General features: G+C 41.4%; 1 protein-coding gene across 10 annotated transcripts in view; it reads right to left on the bottom strand.

The window, feature by feature from the left end:
- The window catches only part of TGFBR3 (transforming growth factor beta receptor 3), a 190,669-nt gene that overhangs the window by 7,683 nt on the left and 159,134 nt on the right, over positions 1-23,852 (bottom strand). For 7 of the 10 annotated variants that reach the window (XM_030572827.1, XM_030572830.1, XM_030572829.1 and 4 more), the window contains exons 11-16: positions 21,951-22,091; positions 21,670-21,843; positions 16,243-16,542; positions 14,694-14,814; positions 6,360-6,401; positions 2,498-2,605 (exon numbers count right to left, since the gene is read on the bottom strand). In XM_030572827.1, the coding sequence (XP_030428687.1) occupies positions 2,498-2,605; positions 6,360-6,401; positions 14,694-14,814; positions 16,243-16,542; positions 21,670-21,843; positions 21,951-22,091 (886 nt within the window). The remainder of the gene's footprint in view (positions 1-2,497; positions 2,606-6,359; positions 6,402-14,693; positions 14,815-16,242; positions 16,543-21,669; positions 21,844-21,950; positions 22,092-23,852) is intronic. The other 3 variants (XM_030572824.1, XM_030572825.1, XM_030572826.1) reach the window with 3 other exon arrangements.

The following is a 23,852-nucleotide window of genomic DNA, read 5'->3' as shown; positions in this document are numbered from 1 at the left end:
AGATGTAGTTTATACCAATTCCCCAAACAAAATAAGGTAAACTGGCAAAAATATTTCTTTTGTTGGTATAACTGCATCTACAGTCTGGCTTTTGCCAGTATCAACAGTAATTTAAACATCCTTCCCACCCCCCACCAAGCATCACTACTATGCCAGTAACAGGCCTCAGACAGATTGTTTCACGCTGCCTGCAAACCTTGGATGAAACCATGGCATCACTTTTGAAAGATAATGTTACGTAAAATTAAAGTTGGATTATGCTCTGGAATCCCAATTACAAGGAGTGAATTATATGGCTGTAGTTCACACAGGACCTTATCTAAAATATGCAGCTTAGCTATATATTTATTTATGCTTTATCAAAAAATGTCTTCAGCAGACCCCAAACCCTTTCAGATGGGGCTGAATTATCTTGTCCACTGCAATTCTCCACTGAGGAGTTATGGTGGCCAGAGGAAGTCCCTGGTAGCAAATCTCTACTACAAATCCCAGTTTGTAGATGCAAGTGACTGTGCGTGGGGAAAAATATGTACACAGGAACAGCAGTCCATTTTGAGGCTCCTTTGAAAATCTGGCCCCCTATATCTAATTTCTAAAATTCTCCAATCCCAGGAATTAGAGAGCCTGTATCCTGTCTTCCCTTTTCTTCTTACACTCCCCCTCCCCCCTTATTTTTGTCTCTCAGGCAATAAGGAAAGTCAGAACAGCTGCTCCACTTGCTATTTTACATGGTAACTATGACTGATGTAGTTAGTCACTAATTATTTTAAAAGGGTTGGTCCAAGTTCCATTCTGTTGAAGGATTTATTATGTCAACTTCATATTGTTTTTGACAACAGGATTTTGTCAATTTTAATTACTCTCTCTTGTCTCTTGTGTAATGCTGCTATTTATTAATACTGTGAAGTTTAACACACTACTTGTGACATACAACACATGTCCCTCTAGATCTTTCTATAATTGAACAGAGATTCAATATCTCTTGATAAAGAATGAAAGCTAAACAAAACATTAATTCATTCAAAAATTATTTAAACTTTTTTTGTTAAAGTGATCTAATTGGAGATTCTTTCCTTAACTTGTATGTTTTACCCACAGGAACTGTATCTCCCGTTCTTCCCCCATGTTCCAGCAATGGAACATTTATATTTATCACATCCTTTGAGGTACCTACATTTGCTTTTGGCTTCCAAATCAGCTTCATACACAGCTAATGCATTCAGAAATATTAATTTCCTTTTCAAAAGATGTTGTATAATCAATTGGAGACAGTAGATTTCTGCCAGTTAACTTAAATTCTGAGCTTATAGTATTTACAGACGCTTTGATTATATAAGACCAGATTCTGGCCCCTATACTCTAGTTCCAGTGGCATGAAGCAGTTGTAACAAGTTAGGAGAGAAGCCCCTTGACCCAAGAGCAGCATAGGGTTGACACTTCACCCTTCTTCTTCCTCCTCCCAAACCCTGGGTGGCCAAGAGTGGAAGTGGCCCAGAGCAGAGACTACTCTGGGGATTCTCGGCTGGAGAGCAGCCCATAGGAAGTGCAGGCAAGGCTGCTGCATGTTAGAATAGTCCATGGTGCTGGTCTAACCATACACTAGGGAAGTTCTAGTTACTGTGGCAGCTCAGAATCCAAGTGGAGCAAAAGGTGATGTAAAGTCACCTGTGCCTCCCCTCCTTCTCCTCCTCCTCCTGTGCGACATGTCTCAGGAGAAACAGCAGACAACCTAGCCTATGATTAAGGACAGATTTATCTAGTTTGCCATGGAAGAAACTACTGGATACAAGTTCCTCAAAGATTGGTTTTCATGCAATTTGCACCGGTTCAACTAAAATTGGGTTTCAGATCAATTTACTTAAAACCATGGAAACTCTTGTTTGGCTCACACTTAAATCAGCTATCAGTGACTATAAATTTAGCTTAACTTTTTAAAAACTGAGAATTTTAATTAAACCAATGCAAGGTTTTGGGTAAACAAAGCCTATGAAACATTTTAAATTGCAGTTGTAGTCAGAAAAGGGCCTATGTAAATATGGCATCTTTTTAGTCATTTGATCTGCTCCTGGTGTGTAACCAAAGTCACATCTGCTTACTTTACTACCTAAAAAGATTTAATGGATTCTCTTCTGGCTCACACATTAGTAGAATTAACTAAATTCCAATTACAGAATCTTATTAGTGATGGCACATGAGCTATAAAATCTCAGTAGGCCTTTCAGATCCCAGGGTAAGTTTTCACAGTTAGCAGTCGAAAAATCTCCCAATTTCTAAACAAAATATCCAAAGACATAATATTCCTCCACTGCCTGGAGGGGCAGATACAGCTACCCGGTTAACACTTCCAGTCTGCTGTGGGGAGTCGCTGGAAGGCACTTTAGGGAGAACGTGGAAAGCAGCAAAGAAGACAGTCTCCTGACTCATAAGCATTAGCTCTCACTGCCTCCATTGCAATGTGCTATGCCAAATGGAAGCTGGTGAAAACAACTGTACTAACCTGTGTGAGAATAGATAAACCACAGTGCTCCTGTCAGCAGTGCTCCAATCACAAATGCTGCGAAGGCGATGCCCACAACAGTCAGAGTGTCCAGACCATAGAAAACTGCTACAAATAAAAATCAGTTTTTTCATTTTGAATCCTGAATAGTACTTTTAAAAATTCCTCCTCCCTTTTCACACACAGTTTTGTGACATTTTCACATTTAATTAACCATCATTTTAAATGCAAGAAAAGAAAGCCCCATGATACTTAGCAGATTACTGTGATTTGTGTCTAAGGAGGACAAGCAATGCACATGCTTGCAGAGGTGAGCATGAAGAATGTTTTTAGTTTAACAAACTGTTCTGAGTCACAAAGCAAAACCCAGCTCAAAACATCCCAAATCTAGCAAAACCAGAATGAATTCAAAGTGTTCTCAGTTTCTTGTTAATTATTCTTTGTTTTCAGTTAAATGCCAGGTTTAATTTAAATATATATTTTAAAAGGCTGTGAAGTCAGGGCCGGCTTTGGGAAGTGCGGGGCCCAATTCGAACACTTTTGGCGGGACCCTGGCAGGGATGACTTAAAAAGAAAAAAGTGTAAAAAAAAAGCCTTCCATTTCTTCCATGTATTATTTACTTTCCATAACTATATAAATAATAAAATAGTATATTATGTACATTGCATCATATATGCTGTTGATTGGTTATTAATGACTGCCGTTTCACATGTGTGGGTCCCCGCCACTCCCTGGGGGTGTGCACATGTGTGGGTCCCCAATGCTTCCTGCCCCGCTCATTGAAGCAAGTGTGCAGGTTACTGGCCTGGGAACTGCAGGGCAGCAGTGAACATGGGGCTGGTTTGAGGCAGGGCAGGGGCTGACTGGAGGTAGGGTCTGGCTGCAGGCAGGGCAAGGGGTGCGGGGCTGGCTGGAGACAGGGGAGTATGGGGCGGGCTGGCTTCAGGCAGGGGGGTGCAGCAGGGGTTGGCTGGAGAAAGGGCAGGGCGGGCAGTGCAGGGCTGGTGCCGGCAGGGGTGTGTGGCAGGGGTTGGCTGGAGACAGGGCAGGGGGTTTGGTAGGGGCTGGCTGTGGGGAGGGGGTGCAGAGCTGGCTGCAGGCAGCGGGGCTGGTGCGGGCAGGGCAGGGGGTGCAGCAGAGGCAGCTGGAGCCCTGGCCCTTTAAAAAGCCCCCAGAGCCTCCTGCTATCCCAGGGCTTTGGGGACCATTTAAAGGGCCCGGGGCTCCACTGCTTCTACCCCGCCCCGGACCTTTTAAATAGCCATGGGAGCCCTGGGGAATGCATGGGGTGGCAGGGCTCTGGCGGCTATTTAAAGGACTGGGGTGGCAGAGGCAGCTGGAGCCCTGGCCCTTTAAATAGCCCCTAGAGCCCCCTGCTACTCCAGGGCTCTGGGGGCTATTTAAAGGGCCCGGAGCTCCAGCCTGGAGAGCGGGGCCGCGGGGCTTGCGGCGCTCCGGCCAGAGCTCCAGCCTGGAGATCGGGGCCGCGGGGCTTGCGGCGCTCCGGCCAGAGCTCCAGCCGGGGCCGCGGGAGTTGCGGCGCTCCGGCCAGAGCTCCAGCCGGGGCCGCGGGAGTTGCGGCGCTCCGGCCAGAGCTCCAGCCGGGGCCGCGGCGCTCCGGCCAGAGCTCCAGCCGGGGCCGCGGCGCTCCGGCCAGAGCTCCAGCCGGGGCCGCGGCGCTCCGGCCAGAGCTCCAGCCGGGGCCGCGGCGCTCCGGCCAGAGCTCCAGCCGGGGCCGCGGCGCTCCGGCCAGAGCTCCAGCCGGGGCCGCGGCGCTCCGGCCAGAGCTCCAGCTGAGAGAGCGGGGCTGTGGGGCAGCCCCACTCCCGCCGGCGCTTTGGTCAGGAGAGCGGGGCCATGGAAGACCCCGGAGCAGACCACAGCCAGGCTAAAGCGCAGGGCCCGATTCCCAGGAATCGGGCGAATCAGCCTAAAGTCGGCCCTGTGTGAAGTCTTACTAAAAGATTACTTTTTATTTACCTCCTACCATTCAAGCCAACTTTACTCTATATCCTCTGCAACTTCTGCCCTATATCTAGGTGGAGAACGGAAGCGCTGTTAAGTAAGAAGTGGTGCCAGCTCAAAAGTCAGCAAAAACATAAATAGGAGCAATTGTTTTTCATATTTGGCAATGTTCTTAATAACAAATTAATTCCAGATCACAAAAATAGAACAAAAAAGTCAGTTTCTAGGGGAGGGGACCTTTATGCAGTATAATTTGTACAGTACTGCATCTGGTTCCTGAATGTATGGCTCCAAATGTTACTTACACAATTATAGCAACTTCCAGCCATTGTCTTGTATATTTCTTCTCTCTGATCAAAGACACCTAAATATGGTTCTCATACTGAATCAATTATTTTTTGCAGTTTTTCTTATGACTAATTTCAGATGTAGTATTTCTAATATCTCCCATAAACATATGAAAAAGTTTAAGCAAGTGAATAACTTTTTAGTAATTGAGTAAATAATGGAAAAGAATTGAACACACAGACTCCAATTCATCCCAGGGTCTGTGTTTGTGGGTCTGGGAGGAGGCTGGCCAGGGAATGCTTAGTAGATCTCCTCCAATTCAACTTCTTTTTACCTAGTTTCCTGCATCCAGCAGAATTCCCTCAAAGGCAGGCAGCAGCACCTCTACTTGCTTTCTCTCTGTCATTGATAGGTGCACTCGCATGGGTACTATACACCTTTAAGACCCCTGCTTCCACTAAGGGAGCTCTTCAGAATCCCTTTCTGAGTATGTGCAGCCAGATCTGGGACAGAAGGAACAGCCCAGGTAGTGGCTCACTGGAGTTTTCTCCTATTTTTGACATGGATCCATTTCTGAGTCACTTGGTCATGTTTGATTATTTTAAATCCAAACTGTCATTGTGTTTGTTAAACAGAGATGCCTCTTCTACAACTGTATCATCTCATCATCTTCTTGCCTTAAGATGCAGTTCACTGACAACTAGGTCCCACTCATAGCAGGACACAGGTAGCCCAGTGGAAGGAGGTACATTTTATCATTCCCTGTGCCACCTTGTGTGAATCTAGTTCCAAGACCCAAAGAGACAAGCTCTTTCCCCTCACTTCTTTCACTCCTCACTTTCTAAATTCTCACCCTTCAGCTATCATTTTTCCTTCCCTCCCATCTGCGATGTATTTCCAGTGCTACCCACTCTCCTCAAGAGCTGACTGGGCCCTTTAGCATGGTTGAGATTTTCAGCGTCAGGGAAGTTGGGGAAGCTAATGTTGAACTCAGAGTGAAAGTCAGAGCCACATTTTATCACATCTGTGGTGGTCCTGGATGTTAGAGTACTGCAATCACCTATACAAACTACTGCTCTCCCCTCATGCATTCCTCTCTCTTAAAGTTAGTGGGAATGGCTCCAATCCTGGGAGTCATGAGCCTAACTATGTTTGAGGATCTGGGATACTGTCCCCAGCCACACTAAAACCAAAGACTTAATTCTGTTTTAAGTTTAAAAAGCTTTACGATAAATTCTCTTTGATTTAACCTTTTGTCTGGAAGTCGTTAGATCAGCGGTTCTCAAATTGGATCAGGACTCCAAAGTGGGTTGTGACCCTGTTTTAATGAGGATGCTAAAGCCCAAGCCCCACTGCCAAGGACCAAAGCCCGAGGGCTTCAGGTTATAGACCTCCTGCCTGGAACTGAAGCTCTTGGGATTCAGCCTTTGGCTTTGCCACCCCGCCCTCCTTCCCTGCCCAGAGCGGCGGGACTGGGGCAGGCTTAGGCTTCAGTCCCCTTTTCTGGGGTCGTAAAGCAATTTTTGTTGTCAGAAGTGGATTGCGGTACAATGAAGTTTGAGAACTTCTGTGTTAAGTCAACAAAATAGACATATATGCATAACTTACGTGGCTGCATCCCATTACCTTTTGGCTTGTGAGCAGGTGGACCTGTTTAAAAAAAAACAAAAAACACATTAATTGCATGATGCGCCATAGAAATACTACACACTATATAAGCAATCTTCAGTGTCTCAGGAGGAAAGTCTTTAAATGCTGCATAATGTATTAGTAGCATTTCAGGAAATCCTGTCAGAATTTATTAACCTGGATCAGTATGTAAAAAATCCATTTGTATCTTGTTTAGTCTTCAGAGGAATATATCCATAGCACAATGTAAGCAGCATGTTACAGAGTGCTGGCAGATGCTGTGAAAACCTCCCTCACCCAGTTGTCATCAATTCTCACCTGCAACAACTCCTCCTTATTCCTATGCCAGGCCCTCCTTCAGCATAGATTGCTGAAGTTGTTTCCCGTCTCTGGCCATGAGAGGCTAGCACATGAAATCATTTCAAGACCCAGCCCCTCTTTTCCCCTCCTGGGAAATGTTGCTTCTAGATATGATGGATCCTGTTCAGACCAGCCTACATGCACATTTTTGATTTGTACATTTTCACTGTGCTCTGTGATGTGCCTAAATTACTTGGTATTCTATCTTATTTATATTGGAAAACAAAGATCAAAGCTATGATGTTAAAGCTACTATTTTGAAATAATAATCAAATATCATCAACATGGAATGGAAAGAAATATAGAACTGTCTTTAGAAATGCATCACTACCCCTACTCTCTCTCTGATTTAGTATCCCTTCTTCATATACATGCCTGGTATCTCCATGGATGAACTATTGGATGTCAGGAGCCCCCTTCCTCTCAGGATACCCAGGCCAACTTGAGGAGCCAGAAACCCATATCTGGATTCTAATTCAAATATTGTGTTTGGTAACCCATGTTACAATCTCTAGATCACCAAGCTGCCCAAAGGATATAATTTAAATTCTGACATGTTTGAGTGTACCACATGCTTCCACTATGACAAGATTTGGCAAGGTACTGTAATGACACACATTTTTATATCTTTTCACAATTGGAAAAAAATTGCTTTGATCAAGGGGCAAGAGTAGTTCTAGAAGTTTCAAAATATTTGAAAGTTATTAGTTTTCTTTTTATTGTTTATCCAGCATGTATTTATATGCCAGGATTAGTGTTTCAAACCTCTTCAGTAGCAACTGCATTAACTAATTTGAACTACACAGGGTACCACGTGGCCAAAATTCTGTATCTGATTTATTACATTTTCCTCTCAGAAACACAAACCTGCAATATCCAAAGCATTTTATTTACTCTGAGAACAAACTAAAGCAGTGTAGTTTACCAAGTGGCTATCTTTTTTTTTTTTTAAATACATCATCCATGGCAAGTGGACTAGACAAGCAGGTTAAAACAAGGCTGGGGAAACTGGGACAATGTTAAGGTGTTTTGGGTGACCTTAAGAATTTGTTTCCTGATTTAAGTGGTTTTTTTTATTCATGCATTTTGGAACATGTTATTGTTTTTAATATCTCAACCTTAGCTTTCTCAAAATGTAAAGTTTTTTTGTTTGTGAATATACTACAAGTTACCAAATGGTAGTCAAAGCAGAAGTATAAATGAATGTAATGTTTATGAAAGGCAATGGATTGAAACACTAGAGAGTGAAATAGTACAACACGGGTAGCAGCATTATAAGTTTGTCCATATATCCAGCTAGCATATCCCAACCTTGGACTAAACCAAATGTCTCCAGTGGTGACGGGAATTAATTTTCAATGCTAATTCTGTCATTGGCCTCTCCACAGAATAGGAAGGTTGCCAAACAACAACATTGCCAATTCACTGAATTAGTTATCCAGCTCCTTGGCATTAGTGTGTGTTGCTTGCTGCAGCTTTGTGCAACACAAGAGGGGTGAGTGCACCCAGGAAAAGTGTATAATTTTAAAATAATAGACACCAGCTATAAGTAACACAAATGGTTTTCTATATCTTGGGTTAGGAAAAGTGCTTGTCGGTTGCTCACTTGACCTCTTTTCTGTGATCTTGCTCCCTTCACTGAAAAAAAAATCAATATTTTCCACATCTTGCATAAATTGAACAAACAGTGAAATGGACATATACTCTTCTGTTGAAAAGTTCAACTTCATGGACTTTAAATAAGTTTCTTTCTACACCTTTCATTTAAATTGTGCCAAAGAACAGGTGCGACTTAGAGATGCCAGGATATGAATAATTTTTTTTTTATTTGTTTGGCCTTTTTTAGGAGGTTTCATGGGAATCTGATACAATAAGGTGAAGAAGCAAGCTTGTAAAAACCTATAAAGCAAAATGCAAACTAGAGGGGGGTGTTTTCCTCTAAATATACAGCCATGGTTTCCATTACAGTCAATGGAAGTCACATGCATGATGTATGGAGAGGAAAACAGACACCTTTGCATTGAACAATTTGTGCTGGCTCCCAAAATGTCAAACGTACAAGTGTCTTCATTTGGCTTACAGAGCAGATGTAACATCATAGTTCCAGTAACAATACCTATGAAAGCTGGCCTTTTCCACATCAAAGCAAATGATAACTGACATCTCTGGGATGCGAATACTCTTATTTTAGTAATGCAATATAATTTGTTCTCAATCTTACAGATTCACTGTGCAGTCAATCACAGCAGTTAGCCTTTAGAAAAGGGCCATTTGATTCATTGTGGAACACCTGTGTAACAGAGATGTTAAGGTGCTAATAGTTGTGCTTTATGCTCAAAATCTGCAATATGCAGGGAAGAGTTCCACCAAACATTTAGACAAGATCTCCCACAATGCAACAATAGAGTCTATCAAGCAACTGTCTCCTAGTAAATCTGGTTTGACTTTTACACACTAAGGCCTGGTCTACCCTGGGGGGAAGGGAATCAATTTAAGTTATGCAACTTAAGCTAAGTGAATAACGTAGCTGAAGTCGACATACTCAGATCAACTTACCATGGTGTCTTCACCATGGTGAGTTTGCTGCTGCGCCCCTGTCGACTCTGCCTGCGCCTCTTGCTGAGCTGGAGTACACGAGTCGACGGGAGAGCACTCGGGGGTTGATTTATCACATCTAGACTAGACATGATAAATCGATCCCCGTCCACCAATCTGGCAGGTAGTGAAGACATACCCTTAAATCTGGTACTCTTTATACAGCTATAATTCCAGCTGAAGTTATCCATGGGAGTTGCCAACACAGCCCCGCACACTCGAAAGGAGAATAGAGCTCTGGCTGTAAACCTGTTTGCTGAAGGATAAACATCAGTTACCCAGTTTAATACATTCTGTCAGGAATGGGTAAACACTGAGATCAGTGGGAATTTTGCTGAGGAAAGAGTACAGAATCAGGTCCAAAAGCATAGTTTTAATTGTACTGCATTTACCAATTTAATTCTTAGTGGATTTAATTTGCATTAAGAAGAATCGTGTAAAAACGTGGGCTGCCTTGCAGAGTTAAACAAAAACAATTGTTGCTTATTGTCCCCCAGCAATGTTCCATGGTACCAGATGCTGTTTAAACACTAAAAAGCATGCACTGCAGAACTGAGGTTAAAGTTTTTCTGATTCCCCATCCTTTGATTCTCTCTGGAAAGCATCCCAAAATTTCAAATAGATGTTGCATGCAAATAGAAGATTTTGATCTGCAAGTGAAGCTACTGAAGCCCTCTAAACTACCATGCTAGGGCTAAAAGATAATGGGCAATGCAAATGTTTTATTAATATTCAAAGGTGCATCCCTGCTGTTGTCAGAAAGGCTCCAGTAAGAAATACATTAACATAAGATGAAGCTGTTATAACAGTTCTTGTTTTCCCATCTCTCTATACATACACAGGGGCAGAGCCTCAGCTGGTGTGAGTTATCAGAATTCCATTGACTTCAATGGAACAATGACAGTTTACACCAGCTGAGGATCTGCCCTGCTGGATCCAGTTTACCTTTAGATATGTGGGTACAACTCTCACTGACTTGTTCTGGAGTTGTAGCTATGCTAGAGGGCAGAACTGAGCCCTCTGTATTAACTTGCATTTACTACAATATAAATGTAAACAAATGTTCTCATAAATGTACAAACACTGCAATAAGATATTAAAATGTCACAAGCACACACCATGTGGCTACACAGGATCCATCACAAACATGTAGGATTTGGAGGCTACATTTACAGCTTAATTTCTACACAGAGAATAGTTCTCTGCTGGATCTCACTTAGGGTCTGGAGTGGGTCAGTGGCCTAGACATATGCCAAAAGAATGCATTTGATTTTAGCAATCTTGATGGTCATCTTCCTCTTAGAGTCCAATCAATTAATTGACTATTTCATTTTTCTAAAACTATCAATACAAGTCTTATAATACTACACAGTCTGTTTCCTATCCAGGGCATAAAGCTTAGTTTTTTCCCCAGGGGAAAACCAAATTATGACACAGTGTAAGTAAAACAATGGGTTAATCAACATGAAATCTAATTTTCACTTTTGGGACAAATACCAGAAGATGAAAAGCTGCCTTTGTCCTGAAAATACTCAAGTTATGAAGGGAGGTTATCCATCCTCCAGCAGAAAGCTTATGACCTCCAGAAAGTTCTTAATCTAAAAGTTCAAGCTCTCTGCAGTTGGACAGTATGGATATGCTCTGCTTAGGCTAAGGCAATGAATGCCTGAGAAAGAGAGGAGACTTCTCTCCATCACCAGTTGGTCCATCATCAGTTTCACTGACTGTAGTGCTGAGTGTTAATGAGACAACCTGGAAGTCAGCAGAAGGAAAAATTACTTATGCCCTGACTTTGCCTGGCTTTCCTCATAACTCCTTAATCGGGGAGAGTTGGAGGAAAAGGGCAGGCTCTCCAATTTCCTCGCCCATTGCCAGGTGAAGGCATCTGAGTATAGAGCTCTGGGGATGTAAACCCAGGAGCAGTAACAGGGAACAAGGCACTGACTCAAATTGAACTGGTCTATGGGGTCTAACAGGGACACAAGAGGTGCTGGGAGAAACTCAGGGTATGTCTACACTACCCGCCGGAACAGATCGATTTATCAGGGATCAATTTATTGCATCTAGTGTAGACACGATAAAATCAATCTCCAATCGCTCTGCCGTCGACTCCAGAACTCCACCGTGGTGAGAGATGGAAGTGGAGTCGACGGGGGAGCAGCAGTGGTCAACTCGCCGCCATCCTCACGGGCAGGTAAATTGACCTAAAATACGCCGACTTCAGCTACGCTATTCGCGTAGCTGAAGTTGTATATCTTAGGTCAACACCACCACCCCAGTGTAGACCTAGCCTCAGGAATACTTGACTTTCTGGGAATTAGCTGGTGACTGCCGAGTCAGTCTGCAGTAGAGCAGATCTTTCCCTGCAAGATATACTGCTTGAAATGAATGGAGACAGGATTGTGTCCTTCAGAAGTCCTGCAACAGAAGCGACTGATACTGCCCTGATGTTTATATAGGCTATCATTACTTGGTTACCATAGTTACCATTTGCTGGTCCTGAATCACACACTCATAGGCTTGGAGAACTAGGAGATTGCCTAGAGCTCCAGGAGAGTAATACTAAGCTTCTGCTTCACAAGTAACCACTCTCTCAGCCTGGGGTGTGAGGTGCACATTCTGAAAGTCTGCCACCAGCAAAGGTGGCAAGGCGGAAAGGGGAGAAGTAAATAAAAGGCATACACATCATGCCAGAAAAGTCTGAATGATTGGGAGAGAAGGAGAATTCTCTTGCAATTGCAGTCAGTGTCTTTTCCCCAGTTGTCATGGTGGAATGCAGCCCCACAAATTCAAGATGTTCTCCTGATGGAGAGTGTGAAAGAGGATGGGTGGGAAAATGGCTACTCATGGGGAAGGAAGGTTAGAAAAGTGGAAACAAGTTTCCTGTTTGTCATCATGGCCAACCACACTCAGAATATTCCAAGCTTTGAAAGAGAAAGCAGAGGAGGGACTATGCACTGAGAAAGGGAAGCTGCTTCTAGGAAACCAGCTTAAAAGGGCGAGAAGTGTCTAGCATGCTGAGTAAAAAGGGTTCCTACATAACTTGGAATGTTTGTATTAGTGAGCTTCTGGGGATTCTTCCTTAAAAGTAAGATTTTTTTCCCCCAGTAAAAAAGTCCAGGTATTTTAGGGCTTGTCTATGTGGGGAGTTACTCGTGATTAGCTCTGTGTGTGGATGCTCTTATTCCAGAATAAGCTCATTCAAACATCCCTATTCTGGAACATAAGTGTCAACATATGGAGTTAATCTGCTTTAAAGTCATAGTTAATCCACTCTAAATTCACACTTCACCTTATTCTGGATTAATTTTCATGTGCAGACAAACCCTTATATTTGGCATGTAACTCTGTCCAGTCTTGAAGCCAAATGGGCATAATCTATTGAAGTATTCAAGTACCTGGAAGGAAGCTACCAGAAAATAGTTTAGCTTTATTTGTCACATTTCAGAGTATGGGCTTGGAGAGGGGAGAGAGTGAATGTTGAGATGGGGAAGAGGGTGTTAGTGGCCACCAAGGACATGGGAAATACCCTATGAGCCTTGTCAGAGGACAGAGAGCCTCTGTAGGGCAGGGATGATGTTGAGGCTAGAAGGGTGGAGAGAAAAGGCAACTTGAACCTCTGAAGAGGGTCCTGTTTAAAACTCTCATTCCTGGGCACAGCTTTCGGGCTTTCCACACCAAAGACTGCCAGACTACAAAGGTTCAGAATCACAAGCAGTTGAGCAGGATGTCAGGAAAGGGGGTCTAGAATGATGTCAGGGTTCTGGAACTAAGTGAGTGCTGGACCTGGGTCATCTTCCTGGCTATTGCCTGGAGCACAGGACCATTTCCTGCACCAGACAGGGACTGAGGAATCTGAGATGTCAGTAAAGGCAGGATTATGGGTAGGATGGCTCTGATGGTTAGCTTTAAGTAAGCCTGAGAGAAGCCAGTTTGGGGAGGTGGATCCTCATATGAATGGAGTGATCATGGTACAGGTGATTGCTAGAAAGGAGGGTAGGCCCAGCAGTTTGAATGAGTCATGGAGGAAAAGCTGCACCATGGAATCAAAGTGGAACCACCAGAGAAGAATTCCTGTGAAGTGTGAGTGGCACAGGCAGCAAAGGCATGGGCTGTAACCCAACAACAGAGGGGATATGGATAGGCGTATCAAAGATGCAATACCTGAGCTGCTCATAGCCCCAAAGCAGCAGAAAAATTGGTCTATAGCTACAGAATTGTGGGTGCTGGCAGGGATGTGAGGATGGAGCAGAGTCCTTATCTCCCAAGAGCAAGCTGCAGTGGGGAGACACATCAGACAGGCTATTGGAGGCTGAAGGAGCTCCCTGGACAAAAGACAGTTGAATACAAGTGAATCAGTTCAGAAATCTGAAGAATGGATTTAAGTGAGGGTTTTGCTGATTCTGGACTGTTTTTTGGATTAGACCTTTTAAATCACCCTTGCTCAGAGCATCTAGTACAGAAACAGAGTTTTCTATCTGCTACCCAGTTCTTCTCCTTTCTTCCTGAACCTCCTCTCTAAGTCAAATGCTTCATGTTTACAAGAACAAGGAGACAAAAGAATTGAAGAAGAAGTGTGGATGGGCTGCTACTTCTATACAGACCTTGTCAGTCCCTTTGCCTCCAGACTTCTTGGCAGGTGGAGCCATAATGCTGTCTACTTTAACTGCCTATGCTGGGAAGATGGCAGAAATGGACTATTTGACAAAGAATTATGTGCATTAGAAGCAGCACAGCACCCAGAAATCAACACATTTTCATGACTCTGTACTTGGAGTTTTGTGTAAAAATGCTAAATGAGTTAAACAAACCCAAACAGAAGAAAACTAATGAAACACTACAGTTTCACCTCTTCATCTTACTTACAGATCTAATCGTCTAGTGGAGCTGGTTTCCCTGTGGCTAACCCTTTACTTTACAAGCCCCTCAAGCTTTAATATTTCCAATACATCGAAATTTCAATGCACTTATCATGCTTAAATATTTTCAGCCACAAAGAAGAAATTATACAGCAGATAGTAAAGAATTGCTTTCAATTTCCAAACTAGAATGAATTGCTACAAGCAATTCTCCTATATTAATACTTAGGAAACCTATATTGTTGTAAAGCATAGGAAGAGTATTCCTTTCTCAACAGCAGCCAAACTACATTTCCGTAAAACAGTAACTGCGGGCGTTCAGATAAGATGGTGGACTGTGGCACACAAATGTCTATAAATGAACAGCTTTTATAAGAACAAGAGTACCTTTTAAAATATCAAACTGTATATGCCTAAAGCTATCTTTTTTTGCAATACAAATTATATGTTGCATAGTGCAACAAAGTTATGTTAAGAAGTTCAAAATGTATGTTGGTACCTTTCGGCTTTTCTTCATGGGTTATTACAGCAAGGGGCTTGGTGAAAGTTTTCTTATTGTGCATCATGGCCAAGATCATATCAACATTGAGTGAGGTGCAGGCTTCATCAGGAGGAATGCACTGTGGATGGAAACATCTGAGGTCAGGGATTCACTCAAAATAAAATACGGTATCAGCCAGAGCAGCGGCACAGCTGCCTCATTATCAGTGTTTGCTCAGTATTGTTTACTAAAGAGAAACGGGAGATCTGAATGTTATCAACCCTCCAAAAAACAATCTATGTAATATATTGGCAAAGAAAACTTATTCTCAGCTAGAATGTCCAGATGTCCCAATATTAGGGGCTTTGCTTTATATAAGACCCTATTGCTCTCCCTATTCCCACCCCCACATCTCAGTTTTTCACATTGCTATCTGGTCACCCTATTCTCAGCTGCATCTTAAAATGTAAACGTGCCTTAGCGCTATATTACTTAAAACTCTATCGAAGTTTTACTATTGAATTGTTGCGGAAATAGTTGCATATTAGGATATTAAAGGCTGATGTTAACTACATAGAGGGTCAATATCTTCAAAGAGCTCTCACCCTAGTTTCCAAAAGTACCTTCACTTGTCACAGCTAGCTTTTATACTCACTGAATAGCTGATTTTTCATGTATAAACGCTGTGTGTATATTCAAATCCAGGCTTCTATACAAAAATTTGGACACATAGATTTACTAGCACAAAAATAGAGTCCACTTTTGAAAATCCAGGGGCCAGTTCTGTAGCTCACTGATGCATATATAGATCAATTATGTACAGGTCTTTTCTTACGTTAAAGAACTACTACAAATAACTCAAATTTTAGAAGTCATGCAGGTTAGTCCCAAAAGTCTGAATAAAGTCAGAATACCTAACAGCTCATTTTTTAACAAAAAGATTTATTTTTAGTTATATACTATTTTTAAAGTAATAGTTAGGCAGCAGTCTCCCAACAAGCAAACAGGAAATGTTAATTCTACTTAAATATATTGGAGTGAACATTCAATACAGAGAATTTACTATAAATACAAAAAAGTAACCACACTGAACTCTGGAAAACAAATGTTAATACTTACTTATTTCCTATCAAAGTTCTCCTGAGAGGGCCAACCTTACAGTTCACATATGGATGTTCAAAAACAATTACAATATTATCTCAGCAAGCTCTGGAAAATTAATGTTAATTTTGTTTATCCTATTGCTATTTTATCTGAAGAGAACAGAGAAAGCTGGACCACTCCCTTAATGAAAAGCAATCTCTGTTTACCACATGTAACCACTTACTTACATTTTCCACTTTAAAATGTTGACCATGTGATCAAGATTCAGCATAGCTCTGAGTAAAAAGAACCTATAAAAATTATCAAGTCCACTGATAAAATGTTAATTACACTAATCTAAGTCTATAAAATCTTCAAATAGAGAAGTTAATCCCAGGAACTACTATGATCTGGAACTTATCTTGTAAAAATTCTCATTTTTTATCTAAATCTGAAAGCTTAAGGAAGTTAATAAACTACTGACCTTCGGCAGTCCTTGCGTGTCTTTTTCTTTATTTGTACATAACGTCAGCTCACAATGAAGAAAGAGCAAAGAGATGTTGAATATAGGTTTAAACACAAAGCTAAACCTCTTTTTGTCCATCTGTGCATGTGGTATAGGAAAGTCCACCTTCTGGACATTGTAGAATTTAACAGATTCATCTTTAGGACAAATGTTTTCTATGATGGTGTAATCAGATATCATATCAGGGTTTGAATATGGTGAAACAAAACATGTTTGGATTGCAAAACCCAGGGCTCTGTCAGCTTTCGTCACAGAAACCTGCATATGAAAAACAATTTATTAAAAACTTAGCAATGGCATTTTTGTTAGCAGCATTCACATTTTGGATGATGATGTGGTTTTCAGATGCCAGTTCCAATCAAATATTTCAAGCCTAATCTGTGAGGATGTACGGTCTAGGAAATACTTAAAGAATGGACGACAAGTTTTGTGGGTTCAAATCCCAGTTAGTCACTGTCCTAGCATGTAATTTTTTTGGAGGGTCAACCCTCCCTGTACTTCAGCCAACTCACCTGAAATATCCAGTGAAAAGTAGGCCCACTCAATAGAATGAATGCTATATCTGAACTGAGTTTTTGGGAAAGGGGAGGATACTGACATCACTCCTCCAATAAGTTTACAAACCACAGTAGAAGGCTATGGGAGCTGATTACAAGTTCTCCACTGCTGTATCTGCATAAATCTTCACTTAAATATAAATACACGCACACACAGAGTGGAATGCAGAGGCAGAGTGGAGAAGTTATGGTTTGAAGGAAGGGTGGGGCTTATGAATTCTGTGGAGGAGCAGGCTAGCGAGAAGCTATGCAGCTGTAATATTTTCTGTGTGATTGCTACAAACACCACAACTCTCTAGTATTTTTTTTGGGGTGGGGGGAGGAGGAGACCCACTCCCAACCCTCAGTGCACTGATATTATTCAGCCCAACTGGAATACGAATGCCACAATGCAATCTGGGGGGAAAAAAAACTATACAGATACATTTACATTTTCCATGCACATAAAACGTTATTTCTATAAAAAACTGGAGTGTTGCCCCTAATTATCAGAACAGCATGATGAAGAGTCTCACTAGCCTTAATATCCTCTTCACAAAAATGTGCCATATGCATGCATGCATGCGTTTTGCATACATCCAATGGAGAACCTGCCAAACTTTTCTACAGTCTAGAAAGAAATCTCAGAGTGGAGCCAGTGGATTGCACATAAAATTCTCCTTTTCCCTCTAAGTATGCAGAGCAAAACCACTAATTTAATTGGAGATAAAGTGGTTGAAGCATCTAAACAATAGAAACAATCTATTATTAAGAACAGGAAACAGAGGGTGGGGATCAGACAAGCACATGGTGGAAAAGAAGAAAGGCGAAATGGTTTGAATGAAAAGGACTTGCAGTAGGAAGGACAGATGTGGTTTATGCGTAGATAAGCCCCAAGGTCACTTTGCCTCTGAATGACTTGGTTGATTTCCCTTCGTAACTCTCCTAGGTAAACCCGGGCAGACGTTTCCTTGGGGAGATCCAAACAAGCTAGGTGAATGAGTAACACTGCAGCAAATGAAATTTGGTGTTGATAAATGCAAAACCTACACCCTTCTGCAGCAGATAAGAGGCTCAGAGTGTGAACTGGCCCATTCATCTCATGGGATAGTCTTACATGAAAAAGTACATTTAAAGGTGATAAATGAGGTCATTAACAATACCTCTTAGATGTGATAACTGTTCTGTTCATAACAATGGATGTTCTCACTCCCTCCCCAGTTCCTAGATGCTTGTATCATTTACTGAGCATGCCCATTCTTAATTCCTCCCCCCTCATGTCCCAGTGGTATCTACCCGCTGAAAGGACTGAGCATGCCTGTTCCAAGAGCCTGGTACAGATTCAGCGATGAAGTGAGGGCAGTAATTAGAAATAAAAAGCAATACAGTATATAACAGATAGCGAAAACAGTGCAAGCAAAATGATTAGAAGTTATGAAGTGCAGAAAATTGATAAGGGAAGCTAAAGATATGAGGGGAAAATCCATGGCTGGCAGGGCTTAGCACAATAATGAGTTTTTAAAATATATGTTATGAACTAAATAAATGCCAGCAGTTGTTTAGCCCCATTGCCAGATGTAGATGATAACATTTAATGAAGAAAGACAAAAATGTGTAATAAATATTTCTGTATTTGGAAAGAAGCAGGATGATGCACTTGTATCTGATGAGGACGATGAACAATTTTCTAACTAAAGAGGATGTTAAACATCATCTTATGGGACCAAACCTTCTTAAATCTGCAAACCTAGATAACTTGCACCCAAGAGTCCAAAAAGATTTGGCTGAGGAGATTTCTGGCTTTCTGAAGTTAATTTTTAATATATCTTGAACATTGGGGAAAAATACTAGAGGACTGGAGGAGTGCTAATGCTATGCCAATATACAAAAAGGGCAAATGGAATGACTGGGCAACTAGAGGTCAGTAAGCCTGATGTCAATCCTGGGCAAAACAATGGAAAAGATGATATAGGATTGTATCAATAAAGAATTAAAGGATGGGAATATAACTAATGCCAGTCAACATGGTTTTATGGAAATAGATCTTGTCAAACAATTGTGATTTCATTTTTTGATAAGATATTATGTTTGGTTGATAAAGGTAACTGCATAGATGTAATAGACTTAGACTGTAGTAAGGTGTTTGACTTGGTACCACATGACAATCTGATTAAAATTAGCACTATACAGTATCAATAAAGCACACATTAAATAGATTAAGAACTGGATCACAGATCTCAAAGTAGATGTCAGTGAGAGAATCCTCGTACGTTTCTAGTGGGGATCCACAGGAATTGGTTCTGGGTTTGATACTGTTCAACATTTTTATCAATGATCTGAAAGTAAATATCAAATTTGTGGGTGACAAAAAGATTGGCAGAGCAGTAAATGATGGCGATGACAGAACACTCACACAGAGCAATCTTGAGCCCTTGGTAGGTTCGGCCCATTCTTACAAAATGAATTTTAATACCTCCAAATGCAAAGTTATACATCTAGGAACAAGGAATGTAGGCCATAGCTACAGAAGGGGAGACTGTATCCTGAAAAGCAGTGACTTGGAAGGGATTTGGGGATCATAGTAGACAAACAACTCAACGGCTCCCAGTGTGATGCTGTGGCAAGAAGTGCTGGTGCAATCCTTGGAAGTATAAACAGGGGAGTAACGCATAGGTAAAATTACCTCCCTACTCCCATCTGGATGGCACTGATGAGACTGATGCTGAGGGGCTGCGCCCAATTCTGGTGTTCACATTTTAAAAAGGATGTTGAGAAACTGGAGAGAGTGCAGAGAAGAGCTACAAAAATGATTGGAGGGCTGGAGAAAATCCCTTAATGTGAGGGACAGAGCTCAATTTAGTGTATCAGAAAAAATGAGAGGTGACTTGATTAGTGTATAAATACCTTAACAGGGAGAAAATACTAGATAATAGAGTGGTCTTTCATCTAGTGGAGAAAGGCATAAAAAGAACCAATGGCTGGAAGCTGAAGGCAGACAATTTCAAATTAAAAGTGAGGCATGTTTTTTTTGTTTTTTACAGTGAGGATGATTAACCAGTGGAACAGACTTTCAAGGGAAGTGGTGGATTCTCCACCTCTTGATGTCTTCAGATCCAAACTGGATGCTTTTTTGGAAGATATGCTTTAGGCAAACTCAAGTTGTTGGGCCCAATACAGGGGTAACTGGGTGAAGTTTAATGGCCTGTAATATATAAAAGATCAGACTAAATGATCTAATGGTCCCTTCTGACCATAAACTCTATGAATTATAACATTTTGAATTTCATCCAGTAACACAAGTGGTTTAGAAGAAAAGTAGGTGAGCAAGGATGAGCAAAACGTCACCACATAAGAAAAGAGATAAACAAGATCTACAGAGACAGCATGTGAGAGGATTATAGAATTAACATATTGATAAGAAAAAACAAAGTAGAGATAAAGGAAAAATGCACAAGTGAATACAATAAAGAAAACTATTCTCACAGAAACAGAATCTACGCAGGAGAGACAAGTACCAAGTCCTTAGAGATTATGCATGAGTAATTTATTGACGAAAGAGACAGACATTTTTCAAACAAACAAAATACAATGTTTTTTCTATCAGTGGAGGATGGAGGAACAAATGCCTGAAACAGATACTAATTTTCCACTGTGCAGAAAGGAGAAACAGAGGGAAAAAAATCAAGCTCATCCCAGAACAGGTGATAAAGAAATTAAAGTACGTATTTGAAGAAATAACTCCAAGACCAGACAAATCCAGAGCCAGAGGGATTCATCCCAGAATGCTGAAGGAAGTTGACAATCTTTGTCCAAGTGAAAAACTAATACCTTTTACTTTTAAAAAAACCCTTAACTAATGTTGATGTATTTTAACCTTGCTTCAATTTCTTTTAGTGTATTTTCCCCTATAACTTTGAAGCATTTGAAAGAAAGTAATTTTTATAGGTAGAGGACTACGATGCAACTAAACATTTACAGAAGCACATAAAATGAACTGTTACACTAATTGAAAGTACTAAAAATCATATCTGAATATTTTTCCCAACTGTGTTTGTTAAATATCACTGGCAATTACTGCTAGAAAGATGTACTTCTGTTTAAAGGTTTGCTTATATAGTGGACCTTATTTCCTAAAGTCTTCTGAGTACATGGGCAAGTTCCTGTGATATTCTCTTGTCATTCTACTTGGTTGTTATCTTACTAACAAAGATGCATATCCAATATAAAGATTTTCACAGCATATATGTTAACAACCACTGAATGAAAATAATTTGTACAAGAGAGGAAGTTTGACACCTGTTTGGTATACCAAAATGTGACTGGAAGTGGCTTAAAGGTGAGATGGAATTATGATGACACTGTTAACACCCCTTCCTCCACCATGTAACCTGTAGGGGGTAGGGGAAGCTGTAACTTGTGAGGGGGAAGAGGAAGCTATAGCTGTTTTGTACATAATTTCACCTGGAAAATGTAATTAAGCTATATTTCTGTATAAAATGAACTCATTCCTCACTGACAATTCTTTGTACTGATGTTTGTAATTATCCAATAAAGGTCTGTAAGAACTAAGAGACCAGATTCAAGTACTGTTCCATACTGCATATCTGACCAGACTGACAGACTTCTTTTAGTTGGATTTACCCATTTGGAGAGGATTCTTTGGTCTTCACCACAAAGAATTGTCTTATTAAGCTATGATGTCCCTTTTCTGAAATCACAGAAGTAGACATCTATCTGAGAGAGGCAATCACACAATGCCAGTTTACTGCAGGCAAGCACAAACGTGGCTAAATTTACATGGCCTTGCCGAACATTTTGGTTAATCTGAAAGCCTTTCAAAGTTTGTTACCTCAACGTAAATCTGTCCATTCTCAGCAATGGAGAAGAGTCCTTGTGAGGGAAAGAAGAAGAGATCTGTTTTATAAAGCTCCATGTTGAAGGTCACATTGCTGATTGGGGGTTCAGGAGGCGCAGGATTAGGTGAGCGTTTGCCACCCTCTGCCTGGTGGAGTGTGCAGTTAAACTAAAACAAACAAAATACAAATAAATCCCAGAACTTTTGCCCCCTGGGATGGAAATGAGAGCAGAATTAGGCCCAAAGCTAAAAACTTTAATTTCAATATTACATACCACAACTATTTCAGGCCTGCTTGGAAAGGTAGCATCTGCTTCATCAGTGTCTCCTGGAAATCCATTATCACCCGATTCGACATCTTCATCATCAATTCCCCAACCACTACTTTCCACTGGTGAGGACAGCTGAATAACAATCTACATAAAGGAAGTGGGAAGTGAAAACGAAAAGCTTTTCTACAAAGGTGATTGTGATTCTCCTTTCATGTTAATTGTTTCTTCCTTTCTTCAGAACAACATGAAGACCAAGAAGTTGTGGCAGCCAACCAGCTGGGGAAAGCACGCCATCCCTGCAGCCCAGCACTGAGCATTTTATGTATGTATACTATATATGTGGAATAACCTTCAGTTTGTTCCCAGAGGTCAAAACCAGTAGAGCTGTAAAACTGCTCTCTGTGTTGGAAAAGCAGCCTGGGGATTGGTATGTAAATGAGCATACCAGCAGTCCCACTCTGCTTCTGGTATTTCTGTATCCAACACTGCTAAAAGAAATGGTTCTCTGAAATAGATTAACATACCTTCCAACATTCAGTGAGTGACTCCTGGAAGAATCACAAGAAGTTCTAGCAGGTAGCAGAATTTTCTCCTGTAAAATCTCTGCGTCCCCCCCACCCTTCTTTTTTTCTTTTTTTTTTTTTTAAAAAAAAGAAGACATAAGCCAGAAAACTTGCTATCCTTTTTCACACGTCTCTCTTCTCTGGACCCCTACCTGACCCCTCTTTTTCCCCTCCCCCACTCTGTTTTTGATCTTTCCTCTGAGATACCTTCTCTTTGGTGCTCCACCCATCCTCTGTCTGCTTTTCTCTCTTTAACCTTCGCCACGGAGCTTCTGTGTTTCCCCATCTGCTCCTCCACTGCTCTCCAGTTTTGTTTTCTCAGATATAGTACAGCTTCTAACATTTTCTTCTGAATTGTTTGGATACCTCACCCTTTCTGCAGACTGCTGAATCACCTTTCAGTGGGAATTCTCCCAAACTCTTGGAAGCTCAGGACCTTGTACAGTGACATGGAGCTCCAAATGAGGTGCTTACCGAGAGGTGCTTGGATCAGTTTTGGTTTGACCCATTACACAGACTGGGTCCAGACACAAAGTTTAGATTGAGATGTATTTTCTCCACGATTTGGGGGTGTTTAGATTCAGGTTTTTGGTTTGGGCCCATCTCTAAGTCAACAGCTAGAAGGTCTTGCCAGTACAGAATAATTTTAGCCAGGCTAGGTCTGATCAAGCGGCTGTAGCTATCCTTGGGTTTTCTTTGTTTGCCAGGGATACTATAATGTGCTCAAAACCCCCAGAGGAGTAAAACACGTTAGTGCTTGTTGGCCTGGCCTGGCCTGGCCAGGCCAATATCTATTCAAGTTCACAGTGCAACTACGCTGCAAGTTCTGGTAGTAGAAAGCCTAGAAGCAAAGTGGGATTCTTTACATGGTCACCTACATACCCGTATCCAGATTACATTCCAAGTATGCAGCTGTATGAGAATTCTGAAACCAATTTTCAAACTGAGGGGCTCACGTTGGGTGTTCAGATCGGTACTTAGCTATCTGGGTACCCACAGTGCCCATTCAAGTAGTTGTTTGGGCACCCAAGTTGGGGAATTGAATTCTGTACATGGATTCAAACTTGAAGTCGAGGCCTGTCTTGCACACAACTAGATGAGCACTGAATACTTATTTTAAAATATGTACTTGTAATGAGGCTAATGGTCAAAGGGGAAATATGTGATTCGAGTGATCATGAGCTGATTCAGTTCAAACTAGATGGAAGAATAAACAAATGTAGATCTGGGATTAGGGTTTTCGACTTCTCGAGGGCTAATTTTAAAGAGTTAAGGAAATTAGTTAGGGAAGTGGATTGGACAGAGGAACTTGTGGATTTAAATGCGGAGGAGGCCTGGAATT

The sequence above is a fragment of the Gopherus evgoodei genome, chromosome 8, assembly GCF_007399415.2.
Source record: "Gopherus evgoodei ecotype Sinaloan lineage chromosome 8, rGopEvg1_v1.p, whole genome shotgun sequence".
In the NCBI taxonomy this organism is placed as follows: Eukaryota; Metazoa; Chordata; order Testudines; family Testudinidae; genus Gopherus; species Gopherus evgoodei.
Note: the sequence above shows the minus strand (reverse complement) of the source record. Positions and strands in the feature narration are given on the sequence as shown.